Below are 19,124 nucleotides of genomic sequence, written 5' to 3' on the forward strand. Positions count from 1 at the left end.
AGCGGCCGCAGCTGGACGAATCCCGGCTGAGAGCAGCGTGTCTCCCGGAGCTGGCGGGCGCCCAGGGCCCGGTGCGCGGGGGAAGCCGAGGCCGCGGTGTTGGCGCCCTGCGCAGTCTCCTGTCGCGCCACTGGGGCTGACGTCGTTCCCCCGGCTGAAGAGAAGGTGGGCGCGGGAGCCTGGCCGTAGCGCTTATCTCTGTGCAAGTATTTAACCTGAGAACAGGGGCCTCTCGGTGGAGGCTGGACAGGAAAGCGGAGGTTTCTGGGATCCTCGCTTGCACTCCACAAACACAGCTGGGGGAAGTTAGTAACTCCCCAGCCTTATGTGTCACAGGCCTTGGCTAACAGTCCTGGGGTAAAGGCTGGCGGGGAAAGCTTGGGAAGGAAGTTGCCGGAATGAACACTAAGGGCAGAGTTAGGGAGAGCCGAAGGTTGGTGAAGAAGGAAGACTGAACCAGGAAAAGACAAGTGAATTCAGTCTCTGCCCTCTCTTGACCTTAAGCTTTTTCTGCCTCTTCCTCTCTTTTTCAGCCACGTGCTAGGAGTGATGCCAAACTTTTTCCTATTACAAACTGTTGGATTTTCCATATCTCAACTAACAGTATTGAAGCTGTCAGATCAAGTTAGTTCCCGTTATCTCCTCCGCTAATACAAGTGCATTATTCACTTAGATTTCTCCCAAGATGAATACTGATAATTTAACAGGTTAACTACTCTTGTGCAAGAAGGTTAGGCATTCCTACATAAAGAGAATCTGTAATATAACACACCCTGTACACGGAGAACCAGTTTTTCCCGATTCCGGAGCTACACGGTTGTCTCGATTCTGCTAACAGTATTTCAACAAGGTGCTAGAATAGTACTCTGTGCATTTAATACACATAACCACTCAGGTAAGCATGTCTTTTGATACACTGCCTTATGCTTTCTCTTGACTTTGTCTCAGGTTTTTCCCTAGTGTTTTTGGTCTCAATCACGATCTGACTAGAATTGTTCTGAATGAGTCACAGGAATTGTTCAGGGCAGCGTGCTCAGACTCACATTAGATTTCATTATCTATAATACACAAAATTTTTAGTAATTCTTTAAGGTTGATGAATAAGTATCATCTTTGAATTACGGGTTCTTTTTTTCTTGGCTTTACATTGGAAGATTGTAGAAAAGTTGCATAATATTCGTTCACTTAGTGAAGAGATTTGAGCCCCAACCATACACATCAGCACCAGTTTACAGATGAGACTCATTTCCTGTCTTGTTCCAAAGGAGCTCATAAGTAAGGTGCTTTGCAGTTTATGAATTTCTTTATTAAGCTTAACTACACATTGAAATCACCTGGAGAGCTTTAACAAACCACTGATACCTGCATCCTAAGCCCAGAGAGTCACATTTAATTGGTCTGGGGTATGGTTTGAGCATCCTGATTCTTAAAAACTTCCCAGATTATTCTAATTTACAACCAAGATTGAAAACTACTGATTTATTCATTAAGCAAATACATATTGAGGGAGGCCTTTGTGCCATGTACTGGAACTACAAGAATGAATAAGAATGAAATTATTCTTGCTGAAGTTACTAACGACCTAGTTGCTATTAGATGCTTTTTAGTCTTTTTCTTAACTTTTCTGTGATGTTTAAGTTGCTTATCCCCTCCCTCCTTGATATTCTCCCCTCTTTTCAGTTTTTGAATATCACTCTTCGGGTTTATTCTTCTCAGCTCCAGAATTCATCTCTCAGTTTCCTTTGCATTATTCTTTGTCTTTTACTTAAATGTTGGTGCTTCTAAGGATTTCTTGCAAAATATGGCATCCTTAAGTACTTCGTCCATGTGTTTAGTTTCAACTTATTACCTAAAGGCTAAAGACTCTCAGTCTGTATGTCTAGCTTTTTCCTGAGCACCATATCTCTATAAGCAGTTGTGAGGCATCACCATCTGGAAATCCCAAGAGCACCTCAAGTTCAATGTGCCCAAATATGAACTCATGTTTCCCTGCTAAAACCTATTCCTCCTCATTTTCTATCTCATTGATTGGAACTGCCATCCACCTAGCCTCTAAAGCCAAAGTATATACATCATCCTAGAATTCTCTCATACTATAAAACATGCACTGTCCTGAAATGATTTCCACTTCCTAAATATCTTGCCAGTTTACTTTTATTTTTATTTCTAAATAGGTCTTAAGTGTGTTCTTTTTCCTAGCGACCCAGGTCAGATACTCATGCATTGGACTGGTTTACTATAATAGCCTCCTTTGATATTTTGCCAAAAGCCCTACCCCCTTCAGTGAAATGTTTCTAAATCAGAAATCTAATCATGTCATTTTCCTGCTAAAATGTTTCATTTACAAATATACAAGGAGAGACATACAGCCTGTACATAAATCTGCTATGTATGAAAGTATGTCATATGCACGTATTAACATGTTGGGTGCATATGAAAAATCACCCACAAAGGTGGAAAAATGGTTAAGAATCAAAGTTCTATAGTATAAAATCTAAAAATTACTAACATGGAATATAAGGTCCATGATTATCTAGGCCTTCTCACTCCTAATCTCAAATAACACGGCACTACTAATGGTTCATTTTTCAGGTTTATTTCATCAAACATTTTCAAGCCTCTTTGGTTTTATATATGTTGCTCCCTGTAACAGGACAGTTCCCCATCTCCCACATGTCAGCTCAAGCTTTCACTCCTCCACTGTTGATGATTTCCCTCATTTCTCTAGACAATTATTTCCACAACAGTTAAATTGTGTGTCAGTGTATGTATTAGAACTACCATTTTGTGTATGTCTAATAGATTTTTAAAGACAGGAGAAATGTATTTCCATCTGTATTCCCAACAAGAACTTAATATTTGTTGAATGATTAAATACGTGTCCATACCCTCAAAAGCTCAAGAAGAAATGAACGTGTTATTATTATACTCTGTAAAAGTAATTACAAGTGCACATGACAGGAGAGCCTAGGGTGTAGTGGGTAAGGTAGATCAACTCTATCTGGGATTCAGAGAAAACTGTCAGAGTCATCAAAATGGGAGATTATGAGTACATAGACTAAGGCAATGAAGATTTGCTCAAGATTTAATTAAAGGTACTAGTTGGTTGACACACTTGTGGGAGATGGAGAAGTGGAAGACAAACCCCAGGTTTCTGACTTGAGTGTGTAGAGGTGGCATAATCAGGACACAAAATGCAAGAGAGAAGGAACAGGCTTGACTCGTGAAAAGGAACTACCTTTCTCTTGCTTATGTTTTACCTATGTATGTGGGCTTACATTGTTCTAATCAGAAATTTTTACTTTAAAAAAAGAGGTAAGGGGCGCCTGTGTGGTTCAGTAAGTTAAGCATCCCAGTCTTGATTTCAGCTCAGGTCATGATCTCAGCCCAGCATCTGGCTCTGTGCTCAGCAAGGAGTCTGCCCATCCCTCTCCCTCTGCTCCTCCCCCTGTTCCCTCCCTCTCTCTCTCAAATAAATAAATAAAATCTTTAAAAATAAATAAAAAAGAGGTAAAAGACTGAGCATTGGTCAGTAAAACTAGCTTATTTCAACTGTACATTATACCTAAAGAAATTGAAATTATTGGTTTATATTTAGATTATAGTACTTTCTGGATTAGCTAAACAAAAAATTGCATGTTGAGCAATTAGACCTTCCTAAAGTTTGCCCATAACTGTTGCTAAGTTACTAAAGCCAAACACTGGAATATGGAAAACAGCCAACACTATGAAATGACAGGATTTTAGGTATAGCAAATTTAAAAACACGAACTATAATTTAATCACTTGTACCTCTTTGGGTATAAAAGTGATTTACTATGCAATTATATGATTATAATTGAAATTTTTGCTAGATGATACCACATTTAAATTTTTTTAAATAAAAGTGTGTTTGCCTTCTGATTCAGATAAAAAGAATAGAAATTGCAAATAAGAATAAACATGAAATAAGACCAGTAAATCTCTTGAAATGCTAACTACTTAAAGTTGTTCAATTAATGCCATTTAGCTTTCCTGCATAAAACAAAGTATTTCAAAGTGCCAGACATATGCAGTCTTATATATGAAATTACTCAAATCAAAGTTTCTGGTTTATCAATACCAAACAGTAACATGGAAAATTTTAAACATAACATGAAAAACCATGTTATTCTAAGAAAAAAAACTTGTAGTTTTCCACATCTTGAGCATTTATTAATTTGAGCAGAAAATGTTACTTTCATGAGTTAAATATAGAATTTGAAACTGTTAGTGTTTGACACGAACAAGCGTAATTTGTACCGAATATATAAACGTGATGATTTCACAGTGTACTAAAAACTGTCAGTGACTTATAGAGACAAGATTCTGTAGTATCCTATTTGATACTGTGAAAAGAAGCTAAAAAGATTCCTGAGCCCACAAGCCTGACCCCCCCCCAAAAAAAAAATATATATATATATACATATACACATACACGTTCTTGGCAATTGAAATTGTTAGAATGATGGGAATTCATCTAATGAAAGTAATTTTTCTCTATGCAAACTGTCTTTGTCAGATTTGAAACAAATCTGTATTCATGAAGAGTGACTGCATACGAACCACAATATGTCAAGAAAGAAAAAAAGATCCAATAGAAATGCTTCATTCTGGGCAGCTGGTAAAAGTCTGTGCCCCAATGGTTCGATATTCAAAGTAAGTATTAGTAAATGGTTAATGAGCTAAGATGTGATTTCCTTTTTATGCTCTGACCACCATATGGGATCATCAAACACCTAGCTTTGGGGTCATGATCTAGGCTTGTGTGCTGGTGTTACTGTTTTCCTATCGTGTGTCGCCTTGAGTAAACAACCCCTTCAAACTTCACTTTCTATATCTATAAAAAAAGATAGTGTTTGTAACCCCCACCTATAAAGATACAGAGGATATTAAATAAAAGATATTAAGTAAATGTAAACATTCATGCACAGGTTTTTGTTTGTAAGTCTTCATATGTCTGGGACGAATCCCCGGGACTGCAATTGCTAGGTCATGTGGTAACTGTACGTTTAGTTTTTAAGAAACTGCCAAATTTTCCGGAGTGTCTGTAGTGTTTCACACTTCCACCAACAGAGTATGAGGGATCTATTTTCTCCTTATCCTCACCAACTTTTGATAATACCGTGTTTCTTATTTTAGCCATCTGATAGGTGTGTAGTGATATCTCATTGATTTTAATATCCATTTCCTTTATAGCTAGTGATGTTGAAAATGTTTTCGTGTATTTATTTATCCTGTATATTGTTGAAGAAATGTTTCTTTATGTCTCTTGCCAATATTCTAATTAGATTGCTTTTTTACTATTGAGTTGGTTTTTAAAAATTGTTCAGTTGTGGTAAGATACAACTTAGGCATTTGTCAGTGTACAGTTCAGTGGTGTTAAATGCATTCACATTGTTATACATCCAATCTCTAAAGCTCTTTGTTTTACAAAACTGAAACTCTACACGTATTAAACAATAGCTCCCCATTCCACTCCCCACCCCACTCTCTGGTAATCATCATTCTACTTTTTCACTCTTTGAACTTGGCTACTGTAGGTGCCTCATATAAGTGGAACTATATAATAGTTGGGTTTTTTTGAGACCGGCTTATTTCACTGAGCGTAATATCCTCAAGGTTCACCCATGTCATAGCATGTATCAGAACCTCCTTCTTTTTTAAAGGCTGAATGATAGTCCATTTGTATGTATGTACTATATTTTGTTTATTCATTTATGGACACTTGGGTTGCTTCCGTCTTTTGGCTATTGCAAATAATACTGCTATGAACATGGATGTATAAATACGTCTTCCAGTTCTTTTGGATATATGCCCAGAATAAGTGCTGGATCATATGGCAATTCTATTTTTAGTTTTTTGAGGAACCGCCATATTGTTTTCCATTTTTTCATTCCCACCAGCAGTGTACAAGAGTTCCAATTCCTCACCATCCTCACCAATACTTATTGTATTGTTTATTTGCTTTTACTATAGCATCCTTTTTTTTTTTTAAAGATTTTATTTATTTATTTGACAGAGAGAGACACAGCGAGAGAGGGAACACAAGCAGGGGGAGTGGGAGAGGGAGAAGCAGGCTCCCCACGGAGCAGGGAGCCCGATGCGGGGATCATGACCTGAGCCAAAGGCAGACGCTTAACGACTGAGCCACCCAGGCATCCCTTACTATAGCATCCTAATGGTTGTAAAGTGATACCTCATTGTGGTTTTGTATGTCCCTAATGATGCTTAGCATCTTTTCATGTGCTTATTGGCCATGGGTATATCTTTGAAGAAATGTCTACTCAAGCCCTTTGCCCATTTTTTAATCAGATTTTTGTTGTTGAGTTTTTCCTTACTACTGATTTTTGAGAGTTCTCTATATATTCTGGATACTATTCCTTTGTCAGATATGTGATTTGCAAATATGTTCTCCCAGAATGTAGCTTATCTTTTCATCCTCTTAACAGAGCAAAAGCTTTTTATTTAATGATAAAATCTAATTTACCAGTTTTTCCTTTTGTAAATTGTGCTTTTGATGTAAAGTGTAAGAGAACTTTGTGTAGCTCTTAGTCCTAAAGTTTTTCCTCTACTTTTTTTTCAAAAAGTCTTGTTTTTTTTTGTTTTACATTTAAATCAATTTTGAGTTAATTTTTGTATAAATGTGAGGCTTAGGTTGAAGGGGTATTTTTTGTTTTGTTTTATTTTGCCTGTGGATGTCTAATTACTCCAACACCATTTGTTGAAAGGCTATCTTTCCAGTATTGAATTTCTTTTGCATCTTTGTCAGAAATCATTTGGGCATGTTTATGTGGCTCTTTATCTACATTCCCTGTTCTGATCTTTTTTTTTTTTTCCCTATTCAGTTCTATTGATCTATGAGTCTATATCCCTGCTAGTACTACACAATCTTGATTACTATAGCTATATAATAAGTTTTAAGTTGGGTAGATTAATTCTTCCCACTTATTTTTCTTTCTCAGTATTGTTTTAGCTATTCTAGTTCCTTTGCCTTTCTCAATAATTTCTTATAAATTATCTTGCTGGAATTTTCAGAAGAATTATATTAAATATGTGTATCAATTTGAGAATTGAATTCCTTTCTGTGTTGAGTCTCCCAACTCATGAACATAGTATCTTTCCCATTTATTTAGATCTTTTATTTTTTTCATCGTCGTGTGTAGTTTTCAGCATATTAAGTGCTATACATGTTTTGTAAGACACTTGATTATTTCTTTTTTTGTAGCAATTGTAAATGGCTTTATACTATTAACTTCAGTGTCCATGTATTCACTGTTGGTATATAGAAATAAAATTGATTTTTATGTTGATTTTGTATCCTATAAACTTACTGAACTTCCTTATTGGAAGTTTTTTAAAATAAATTCCTTGGGATTATTTATGTAGACAATCATCTCATCTACATATAGGGACAGTTTTATTTTTTTCTTTCCATCATATGCCTTTTATTTCCTTTTCATACACTGAGTAGAAGTTCCAGCACTGTGTTAAATAAGAATGATGAGAACAAGCATCTTTGCCTTGTTCTTTTTTTTTTTTTTAATTTTATTTATTCATTTGAGACACAGAGATACAGAGAGAAAGCATGAGCACGGAGAGAGGCAGAGGGAGAGGGAGAAGCAGCCTCCTCGCTGAGCCAGGAGCCCGATGTGGGGCTCGATCCCAGGACCCTGGGATCATGACCTGAGCGGAAGGCAGACGCTTAACCATCTGAGCCACCCAGGTGCCCCTGCCTTTTTCTTGATCTAGGAGAAATATGTTCCATTTTTCACCTTTAAGTATGTTAGCTGTAGGAGTTTTTTGTGGATGCTTTTTATCAAGTGGAGAAAGTTCCTACCTATTCCTGTTTTCTTGAGGGTTTTTTCTTTTTATCATGAATATTATTTTGTCAAATGCTTTTTCTACATTGATTGATACAATTATGTGATTTTTCTTTTAGCCTTTTAATAAAGTGGACTATATTGATTGATTCTAAATATCAAACCTTCTGTTTTAACTTTTTTTTTCCTGCCATCACTATAGCAGGAAAGGAATGAGAAAGCACTACCTCATCACTCTGAGGTGAAAGTAAAAGTCCAGATTTCCTATTTCGTCTTCTTTGACACTCTGGGGACAGGGGGCGCCTCATTACTGCTGAGCTGGGGGTAAGCCATGGAGGGGATGGCCTGGTACCTGCCGGACTCTATTGAGAGTCCTGGCTATTCACTAAGCATCCTCTGATACTACTTAACAGTGGGAAGGGAGAAAGGTTTTTTTTGTTTTTGTTTTTGTTTTTTAATTTTTTTTATTTTGGGAAGGGAGAAAGTATTAAAGTCCCAGCTCCTACCTGGCTTTCTCTGACACCACTATGAAGAGGTATTAGAGAACTTTGTTTTGGCCCTGGAAAAGTACAAATCTAAGCTCCCCACTCAACCTTTGCTTCTGGAGGTGGGGCCACAGTTTTATCTCTGGTGTTTGGCTGGAGTAGAGCCACTATTTAAAATTGTTCTGTCTTGCTAGGCTTCCCCTTTCCTAGTCCTTTGGTGAGAGAGCTGACTTTTGTTGGGGCTCTTTTTGTCTGCACTCATTGGTATTTCTGAGTTCCAGCTTCTTCAGGTCCAAATCTGGGATATTTGAGGCAAAAAAGAAACCCAGGGAACTCACCACTGTTGTTCCTCAGGTCCAAGGTCACTAGCCTTTCTGTTCTCTTCTCTCCACCTTTCAGAGTTTTCTTATGTTTGTTTTATATATAATATACCGAGCAGTGTTAAAGAAAAAACTCAGCTGAGTAAATGTGAAGATCTCACTGGCTTTATTAAGCAATTCATGAATCGCACAGCATCCCACCTAGCAGGTAGAGAGATGCACCATGGAGTTCTATAAAATGGGAGGTTTTTACAGGAAGGAGGGTGGAACAAGTAGTTATTAGCAAAAGAAAAGAAAAGATTGGTTCAGGCCAGGATATCTTTTGGTGGGGATGGGAACAACAGGGATTTTTTTTTATCCTGCAGAGTACTATACTATTGCTGTTCAAGAAATTTCAGATTGACTTTTAAAAGGTCACATTCCTGGGATAGGTTGAAACTGTAATTAAGTCTTGGTTTGTGGTCTGGAGGGGCAAATGACTCCAATCTGGGCTTGTTTTTTTCTTTTTTTCACAGCCATAATAGGAAAAAGTACATCTACTCTAGCCTCTCAAAGGTAGAACTTTCCTCTAATAAATATTTAGTAATTAAATTAAACTTGGAAGTACATATGATTGTGGTGTTTTTTAAATGCCTAATTAAAGTTTTATATGCTTGCAGGTTGGCTTTTAGAACATTAGTAAGAAAATACAGTTGTGATCTGTGCTATACACCAATGATAGTTGCTGCTGATTTTGTCAGATCTATAAAAGCCCGAGACAGTGAATTTACGACAAACCAAGGTATGTGAAACCCAGAGTTTGCTGACTTTGTAAAACCAAAAAAAAAAAAAAATCTTGTCTAATCAGAAACAGCACAATTCAGATATTTTATTTTTAAATCTTTTAGTTTTTTTATGTTTTTAGTAAGTTTTTTAAGTATGCTTTTATTCTGTGCCCTGTAAACTATGGATGATACATCTAAGCATGAGGTTAGCCTTCCTTAGGGCCCCATCCTCTCACCTGAGCTATTAGGTTCCTATCTCACTGCCTCCAGTCTTGCCCCATTCCAAACCATCCTACAAATAGCCCAAAGGAACCTTTGTAAAATGTAAATTTGATCACATCTCTTCCCTGCTTAAAATCCTTCTTGGACCTCTCATGGCCTAAAGCAGTGATTCTCAAGGGCTGAAACCCCAGGCCAGCAGCATCAGCATCATCTGGAAACTTGTTCAAAATGGAAATTTCTCAGCTCTGCTCCAGGCCCACTGAATCAGAAACTTTGGGTATGTGGTCCCCCGGTCTGTTTTAAAAAGCCCTCCAGGTGATTCTGAGTTTGCTAAAGATTGAAAACCAGTGGCCTAATGAGTAAAATTCCAGTACGTGTCAGGGTACTTGGCTGGCTCAGTCAGTAAAGCATGTGACACTTGACTTCAGGGTGGTGAGTTCAAGCCCCAGGTTAGGTGAAGAGATTACTTAAAATAAAATCCCAATACCTGTGAATAATCTATAATGTTCCTCATGATCCAGCCTCTGAATATATCTTATGCAGCTTTATCTTCCATTAGTTTCTCTCCACAGCCCACCAACCTTATTCTTTTTTTTTTTTTTAAGATTTATTTATTTATTTTGAGAGAGAAAGTGTATGTGCACATGCTAGTGGGAGAGGGGCAGAGGGAAAGAAGTCTTTCAAGCAGACTCCCCACTGAGCACAGAACCTGCCATGGGGCTCCATCCCACGACCCATGAGATGACCTGAGTGGAAACCAAGAGTGAGAGGCCTAACCAACTGAGCTACCCAGGCACCCTCCACCAACTTTATTCTTTAATAATACTAACTTATTTAAGTTCCTGAAAGTGCCCCATCCTCTCATACTTCTCTACGTAGAATATCCTTTCCTCAGCTATGCCCGTCCCCCAGATCCATATCTCTCTGGCAAACGACACTGCATGCTTCTTAATCCAGCTCTCAAAGTTTGTGTTCAGGGAGTTTGCCAGATCACCCTCCACTATTATCCTCTCTCACAGGCTTTTTATTGGACTTAATTCTACTGTATTATAATATCCTCTTTGTATGCCTGTCTCCCATTCTCTAGACTATGGGCTCCTTGAAGTCTGGAATTATCTTTTATGGATTTGTATCCTTAGCTTCTAGCCCTGTGTTGAAAATATATTAAACTAATAAATGGTTATTAAATTGAAACTCTAACTCTTTGAGTTATAAAGGGAAAAACATCCTATATCCTTGGGGAAAAGCAAATTCTCCTACCCCATGTTAGTCCTATAAATCAGTGGATTGCCATAGAAATTCTGAATAAAAAAATAAAAATAAACAGAAAAAAGAAATTCTGAATCAGTGAAACTGGGATGATGCTCAGAAATCTGCATTTTGGCAAACACCTAGTGAATCTCATATAGGTAGTCCTCAAAAGAACTTTAGAAAGATTAAAATACATCTATCCAGAGTTTATAACACTAACCCAAAGGAAGATGGGAAAAATATGTCCTTAAAACCTAGGAAGTATCTGACACATTTTCTATATTAAAATGTGAACTTTTATATGTTAGAAAGGAGCACACGTGTACTCAAAGACAAACCAAAACCTGGAAAGAATGTAATATTTACGATAGAGGGGCACCTGGATAGCTCAGTCGGTTAAGCGTCTAACTTGGGCTCAGGTGGTGATCTCAGGGCCCTGGGATGGAGCCCTGTATCAAGGCTCCATGCCCAGCGGGGCGTCTGCTTGTCCCTCTGCCCCTTCCCCTGCTCGTTCTCTCTCTTTCTCTCAAATAAAATCTTTAAAATAGATATATATTTACGATAGCAGAACTCATTTCTTTGTTTTATAAATAAAATTTTTAAAAATAATAAGAAAATAAAGAACAATTAAAAGAAGAATTACATGTAGAAAAATAGCCAAAGAATATGGAGAGAGAACCCACAAATAAAAATACACATTGTTGGATATACAATGTAGAATAAGTTGTGAGGAAACAAGAACTGCCGTCCATATTGTTGTGTATCTGTATTGGTAAACTCTTCTGAAAGAAAGCTTTGTGGTGTCTATCAAAATGTTAGATGCCTATCCAGCAGTTACATTCCTGGGAATTTACCCTATGAATACACTCAGAGTAGCATGTGTTTAACAGTATTCTCATCACAGCGTTGTTTGCAAAAGCCACAAATGAAAAACAGTCTAGAAGTACACTCTGTGGTCCATACAGAAGAATACGCTACTAAAAAGAAGAAAATAGGTCTGAGTACAACTCCCAGATATATCAAGGGGGGAAAAAAAGCAGTAGGCATGGAAATATATATAAAATGTTCACATTTGCTTAAATTTTACAGGTATACATAAATTGTTCTGGAATACAATAAACTAATTCTCATCTTTGGAAATGGGATCTGTTTGTCAGGAGGGTTGTAATGTTCATTTTATCAGATTTTATACTGTTTGAATTTAAACTAAATGTAAATTACTTTTAATTTAAAATATTTAAAATTAGTTAAATGCTATGTTGTTTGAACAGATACTTCTTAGGCTGAAAATAGTTATTATCCCATACAAACATGACGAGTTTGGTGTATCGTGTGTGTGTGTGTGTGTGTGTGTTTCTGTGAATTTTAATGTTGAGCTATTCATTTTATCAGGTGATTGCCCATTGATTGTTCAGTTTGCTGCTAATGATGCAAGACTTTTATCTGATGCTGCTCGTATTGTCTGTCCTTATGCGAATGGAATAGACATTAACTGTGGTTGCCCTCAGAGGTAAAGCTTAAAGAAGTTGGAAGAATTTTCAGAAAAATTAGAAAAAAACTATGTGAACATGATAAACTATTTCTCTAGTCTTCCAAGAATTAAAAAAAATAAAGAAAATAGAGTTAAAGCACTTGGGCTCCAAATAAGCAAGAAAAAAATAAGGAAAGATTATTTAGGAACAGATATGCAAAGGTATTTTCTGAAGCCTAAAACAAGGTATAGATTAGTGTTTTGTCTTACCACTAGAATTTTTTTGTGTGTGATCTGCCTTGAACCTGACCCATAAGTAGCTAGGGAAGACTAGAGCATTTATAGCAGTCCCTAAAGTGAATTTTTACTGCTATGTCAGACAAGAAACTGTGATTCTATGATTTGAGAAATCACCACTTGTTTTCTCCTAATTAATTTTCTCTATAAGAATACTTTCTTATAATTACCTTTTCTTTCTATACCATAGTTGTTTGGTTGAGTCTGAGTAACTGGGTATTGATAGGTTGCTTAATTTGATACTAATATTCCTACCTTCCTAGCACCAGGTCAGATTATCTGTCAATAATACAAAATTTGTCCAAAGAATAAAATCAAGGTTTTAAGTACATCATAATCCAAACCAGATTAGACATATTTGTATACTCATTAGGAGAGTTAAATAAGCTGTTTAGTGGTGTTGGAATGCTGTAAGCCAAAAATATCTTTCTACTATTAAGATTAATAAAAATCTTGTTATGTACAATAAACATCAAATTTGGAATTCTAAAAATCTGAAGTAATTGAAATTAATTACAAATACCTAAGTCTGTTTTGGTTGAATTAATTTTAATTTAATTTTCTCACTTGCCAATGAAAACCATTTCTCCTAAGTACTTTTTGATCTGGGAACATGTTTTCCTTATCTCCTATCGATCCACTTTAAAATGTTGGATCTGTGAATTATAAAAATCTGATTCCATTCCAGGTCACTAAGATAGAGAAATAGATGTACTTACGGTGCTTTTAAAACTGTATCTCCTCGTCCATCTATTTACAATTCATTTGTTGTGTCTGCTTTATAAAGGTGGGCAATGGCAGAAGGTTATGGAGCTTGCTTAATAAACAAGCCAGAGCTTGTTCGAGATATGGTGAAACAAGTAAGAAATCAAGTGGAAAATCCCACATTTTCAGTATCTATTAAAATAAGGTAAAGACAATATTTTAATCTACTGACAAGATAGTCCATTACTTAGGAAATTTTAAAAAAAATTCCTTTTGTCTAAGAGTGTGAAGGTATCCATCCTTAATAAATTGGTAGCTAGTGTATGGAAATGTAGAAATAAGACGTTTAGTAAATGACTACCATAATTTTTATTTATAAAAATAACAGAACAACTTCATTTTTGTATTTTTTAACAGAAATTAAAACATCCCTTTATTATTAAAAACTTCCCCTCGGGCGCCTGGGTGGCTCAGTTGGTTAAGCGACTGCCTTCGGCTCAGGTCATGATCCTGGAGTCCCTGGATCGAGTCCTGCATCGGGCTCCCTGCTCGGCAGGGAGTCTGCTTCTCCCTCTGACCCTCCCCCTTCTCATGTGCTCTCTCTCATTCTCTCTCTCAAATAAATAAATAAAATCTTTAAAAAAAAAAAAACCAAAAAAAAAAACTTCCCCTCAAAAGAAACCCTCTGTTTTTTTCCATGTACTGCCTAATTAATAATGCTGAGAAGGGCGCCTGGGTGGCTCTCTCGGTTAAGCGTCCAACTCTTGATCTCAGCTCAGGTCTTGATCTCAGAGTCGTGAGTTCAAGTCCTTCGCCAGGCTCCACACTGAGCCTGAAGTCTACTTTAGAAAAATAATAATGATGACGATGCTGAGAAACATTCCTGGTACCAAGAGTAGAAAATAGTAATAATATTTGCACTAAAATTTCACAATGAAAAGAAAATAAACCAGGAATAGGTTTTTGGGTGACAGGTTAAAAATATATTTCATGATAATGTATTATATTTTCCCACTCGGGGATTGGGGCATACACAACAGATAATAGGATACTATCTTTCCATTCCTCCATGATAGTACTTGGATGACTTTTTCAGTTATCAAAGCCAAAAGGGTGAAGCACTAAGTAAGGTAAAATTTGTCATCCTATTGTTGCCAATAGTGAAATAGCTAAATTTGAAGTCTTTTTTTTTTTTTTAAAGATTTTTTTTATTTATTCATGAGAGATAGAGAGAGGCAGAGGCAGAGGGAGAAGCAGGCTCCCCGCGGAGCAGGGAGCCCGATGCGGGACTCGATCCCAGCACCCTGGGATCATGACCTGAGCTGAAGGCAGATGCTTAACTGACTGAGCCACCCAGGCGTCCCGCTAAATTTGAAGTCTTAAATGGGAACTGATCTCTGAACAAAACCTTTTGATAGTGGCATGTGGTGATAATATAGCAAAGCTAACTGAATAATGTATCAGATGAAATATTTTATTTAGCTTATTAATTTTATCATTAAGATTTGTATGCTGCAAGTAGACTGATGTAATTTTGAAATTACAGGATCCATGATGACCTTACAAGAACTGTAGATCTTTGTCGAAAGGCTGAGGCAACAGGAGTTTCTTGGATTACAGTCCATGGAAGAACTGCTGAAGAAAGACATCAGCCCGTTCACTATGAGGCCATTAAAATAATTAAGGAAAACATGTCTATACCTGTAATTGCTAACGGAGACATCAGAAACTTAAAAGAAGCAAAAAATGTGTGGCATATTACTGGGACAGATGGTAAGAAATAAGTACTTGAGTTTTTTTGATTTTTAATTAGCAAAAAAAAAAGTGGGGATAGGAGAGTAATGTTAATGTGATTTTTCATTATTTGTCTTTAAACTGGAGCCATATTTTCCTGTTGTACTGATTTAAGCTAAACAACTTATTAAAATTATGTTAACTCTTTTACTTAGAGGCAGTAGATGTTTTAATTTGGGTAAGTCAGTTACTTTTCTCCCACCATCATATCCAGTTAGAAGGCTATTAGTAAAATAGCCATTTAGTAAGATAGAAATGAGAATTAGTAAACACAGAGTGGTCATAGGAGCCAAAGGAACTACATACTGCTATGCAGTTTTATTACTCCCTTAAATTGTTGGCACACCAAGGCCTGTGATAAGTATGCCTAGATGGGAGAATGCAAATAAACCTAAGCAAACCCAACTTACGACAATCTGGATTAACCCTAAAAAAAAAAAAAAAATCCCTAGAGACTGTTTAATGTAGAAGTCTTAAAAATTTTTTTTAAATTCTTATAAGTACATTGAAACATTATTGGTTTACAGACATATCAAATTGTTTTGTAATTTAGACTAATATGTGATTATTGTGAAACCTTGTAATATTACTTCATTTTTCAATATTCTCAGTTTGTTTCATTAAGTTTGACCTCATAACCATGAGTTCTTAATGTGTGGACAAATGTGATATGCTTTAATTTATAGGTGTGATGGTTGCAAGAGGACTCTTAGCAAACCCGGCCATGTTTGCTGGATATGAGGAAACCCCACTGAAGTGCATCTGGGACTGGGTTGACATTGCTCTTGAACTTGGAACTCCGTATATGTGTTTCCATCAACATTTAATGTACATGATGGAAAAGATAACTTCAAGACAGGAAAAAAGAATATTTAACGCTTTGTCAAGCACATCAGCAGTCTTAGACTACCTTACAGACCATTATGGGATTTGACTGGACTTCCTAAATTATTTTAATATTTACTTCATTTTATATCTACAGTGAAACCACCCATGGTCACATTTTGGTTTCTACTTTAAGTCAGTGTCTCTCACACATTAGCATAAAAACAGTGCCCTGAGAACATTTTAAAAAGTTAGTCCTAGACCCCATCCTCAGAGATTCTGATTCAGTAGATCTCTAGGGTGGAAACAAAATTTAGTTTTAAAGAGGACCCCAGGTAGATCAAACATCCTGGTCATCCTACCAAACATTGACAAATACTGCTCTGAATCCTGTTATGGATTTAAAAACAAAAACAAAAAACCTCAGAATTTTTTTCCTAAAGGAATTGTGTTTTTAACATTTTTAAATAAATAAAACTTTTTAATACTAAAAGTATGAGTCCTATAGTACTTATAAGTTAACATGAAGCATGTTTGAGTGAAAATAAGTGCAAAGTGACAGAATGAATGCCAATTCTATATAAAATGAAAAGGAACAAGAAATTTTCTATAGAATTACTTTCAGGGCTTAGAGTAAAAATTCAAATTGGAAAATCAAATTGGTACTTCCTAATTCATGAAGGACACCTCAAGGTATTTGTTTTAAACTGTATGTAACTGAATTTAATTATGTGTGATGTTTTCAATAATTTAAAACTAAGATGCATGAAACTCTTTAAATGACATTAACTTCATTACATTTCAAGTCTTCTAGATCCTACAAGATTGAGAGCTTGATAAATACACCTGTACCTAAAATGATAAAATTAGTTTTAGTCCCCCACATTTTATGTATAAAATTTTGGTAACCAGTCTGGCAATGATTATATATTTGAAATATTTCTTAGAGAAATTTAATTTTTAATTTAAAAACCTAATTTCCATACCCTGTTTTTAGTGATTTATTTATGATGTTATTTTTATGCCTCCCAGCAGTTGATGATAATTTTAATTTTTTTTATAATTTTAAAGTTCCATGGTCTGGGAGTGTTACTAAGAGAATTTTGTTGGTGGTGAATGTGCCACTGCAAGAATTAAGTATCTCAGTTAACTATTAAAAGTTACATAGTTAAGATATTAGTCTATACTACCAACATGAAAACTGTATCAGGAGACAGTTATCTAAAACTGCTTAATTCAAGTGTTTGGCAATATTAAATGAATCCATTTTAAACTAAACACTGTGTTGCCATATTTTTTAGGCACATTCTATACTTTCTTTTTTCAATTAACATATTTTTAAAGATAACTGGCTTTTTCACTTGATGTAACATGTAAGAATAGGGAGCTATAGTCAAAATTTGTAATTTTTGTGTTTGTAAATTAACTCTGAAGTGAATTAAACTAGTGTGTGTGCACAACAGCATGGAGTACGGTGCACAGCCTTCCAAAGGAACCAGTGTGGAAGAGCATGGAGTTCTAAACGCGTTTGATTTAAAAAAAAAAATACCTTCCTTATAGTTAATTTATAGTCTTTTTTCTCTCTTTTCTGTGTGATCAAGTATATTTGTGATAAGAAAAAGCACCACTTAAATGTATTTTTAGGTTCTATAATTATCTCTTTATTTACATCATTTAATATTCCCAAAATAATTCTGTCCAGGAGGATAATACTGTCATTTGCATTTCTGATATCTTGTCAATATTTTAAAAAAATTAATAGTGTATTCACGCAATTCGAAAATCTGGAAAATATTAACTGAAGGAATGCAGCCACACACATTGTTTTGTCTCCCTCTCAGTCCCCAAACATCTCTCTAGATTGTATGGTCTCTTCCCAGCCTGCAGACAGAGCAGGGAAATGTTTTGAAGCTGCATATTTTTCCACGTTCTCACAAGAACAAAATGCTGCACAACCACCAATCCTGCGTCTTCCATTTAACTCTAGCGCAATTCCGGACAATAAGACCGTTTCTACCAAAGAAAGACGGAACAGGAAAGGACAGGAAAAGAGCGCCTTTCAAACAGGTCCACTGAATTCGCATCACCCTATCGAACCCTCCCGCTCCGGCGCCATTCCTTTTCCGTGGACCCCAAAAAGCTCTTTCGGAAAACGTCGGTTATCCGCGCCCCTCCCACCCAAACCACACTTTATTAGAAATTTACAGTCGGCTCTCTTGAAGAAGTTGACCGGGGAACCCCAAGCACTCAGCCGAAAAGTCTGAGTCACCCTCTAACTCCACCATCAATTAGAAAACAATTATTCTAATAGTCCTCACGCCGTCTGCGACCTCGGCGGGCTCCGACCCCGCGGTTCCGGTTTGGGAGCCGGCGGGGAGGGGGGGTGGGGCGCTCTCCTCCGCCCCCCCCACCGCTCCCCTCCCCGCCCCCCCCACCGCTCCCCTCCCCGCCCCCCCCGCCCCGCCGCGGCGTCTGACGTCCCGCGCGTCGGCTTGCGCGGAGCAGCGAGGGGAACCAGGCCGGCCGCAGGCGGGGTAAGGCCGGGCGGGTGCCCGGGAGTCGCGGGCCCCGAGGCGGGGAGGAGCGCCAGGCCGCGCGGGGCGGCGGGGTCGCGTCTCTCCCCCCGCGGTTGAACCTCGGGAGCTGGCCCAGCCCGCGGCGCGTTCGCGGAGTGGGAGGGCCCCTCGTCGCGGGCGTTAGCGGAAGGCAGCGTTAGGTTGCTGTCGCTGCGAGGTGGCCGGCAAGCACGTCCTCCGTGAGGCGCCGGCCGCCTCGTCGGTTCCGCAGGGCTCGCCGGGGAGGTGAAGACGCGGGCCTCCCGGCCCACCCTTGACCCGTGCCCCACCCCTCCCGCCGCGGGTTAAGGCCAGGCGCCTCGGGTTAGAGTAAAGTCGGAGCCCCCCGTCAGTCCCCTGGACTAAAACATTGCGCCCCAGGGCCCTTAACCAAGTTCTTTTCTTTGAAAGGCAGCAAAGTAAACGGTTTCTCTATTTAGGTGTGAAGAGAAAAAATGACACTCCAGTGGGTGGCAGTTGCAACCTTTCTTTATGCTGAAATAGGACTTATTTTAATCTTCTGTCTGCCTTTTATTCCTCCTCAGAGGTAGGAAACCTCCAAATCGTTACAATAAGTATAAGTTACAATAAGTA

General features: G+C 37.6%; 2 protein-coding genes across 7 annotated transcripts in view; both read left to right on the forward strand.

Moving 5' to 3' along the window:
* Positions 1-25: 25 nt before the first annotated feature.
* On the forward strand, positions 26-17,685 carry DUS4L (dihydrouridine synthase 4 like). Of its 3 annotated transcripts, none has more exons than XM_081800713.1 (7): positions 26-165; positions 4,541-4,677; positions 9,306-9,427; positions 12,276-12,393; positions 13,439-13,561; positions 14,903-15,129; positions 15,837-16,426. In XM_081800713.1, exons 2-7 carry the CDS (start codon positions 4,562-4,564, stop codon positions 16,082-16,084), a joined length of 954 nt encoding a protein of 317 aa, XP_081656839.1. In that variant the 5' UTR covers positions 26-165; positions 4,541-4,561; the 3' UTR covers positions 16,085-16,426. The 3 variants fall into 3 exon arrangements, with proteins under 3 accessions (XP_081656839.1, XP_081656841.1, XP_081656842.1); XM_081800715.1 differs by lacking the exon at positions 26-165 and adding an exon at positions 640-895 and having other exon boundaries at positions 15,837-17,682; XM_081800716.1 differs by lacking the exon at positions 26-165 and adding an exon at positions 9,162-9,201 and having other exon boundaries at positions 4,546-4,677; positions 15,837-17,685.
* Positions 17,686-18,390: 705 nt separating this feature from the next.
* BCAP29 (B cell receptor associated protein 29) overlaps positions 18,391-19,124 on the forward strand; it is a 55,652-nt gene continuing 54,918 nt past the window's right edge. For all 4 annotated transcript variants that reach the window (XR_014139412.1, XR_014139413.1, XM_081800718.1 and 1 more), the window contains exons 1-2: positions 18,391-18,509; positions 18,971-19,077. Coding sequence is in view for 2 of the 4 variants with exons in the window: in XM_081800718.1 (XP_081656844.1) it covers positions 18,986-19,077 (92 nt within the window). In the remaining 2 variants the exon portion in view is untranslated. The remainder of the gene's footprint in view (positions 18,510-18,970; positions 19,078-19,124) is intronic.

Source organism: Leptonychotes weddellii, chromosome 12 (assembly GCF_054177405.1).
Source record: "Leptonychotes weddellii isolate Sample4059 chromosome 12, ASM5417740v2, whole genome shotgun sequence".
Taxonomy (NCBI): Eukaryota; Metazoa; Chordata; class Mammalia; order Carnivora; family Phocidae; genus Leptonychotes; species Leptonychotes weddellii.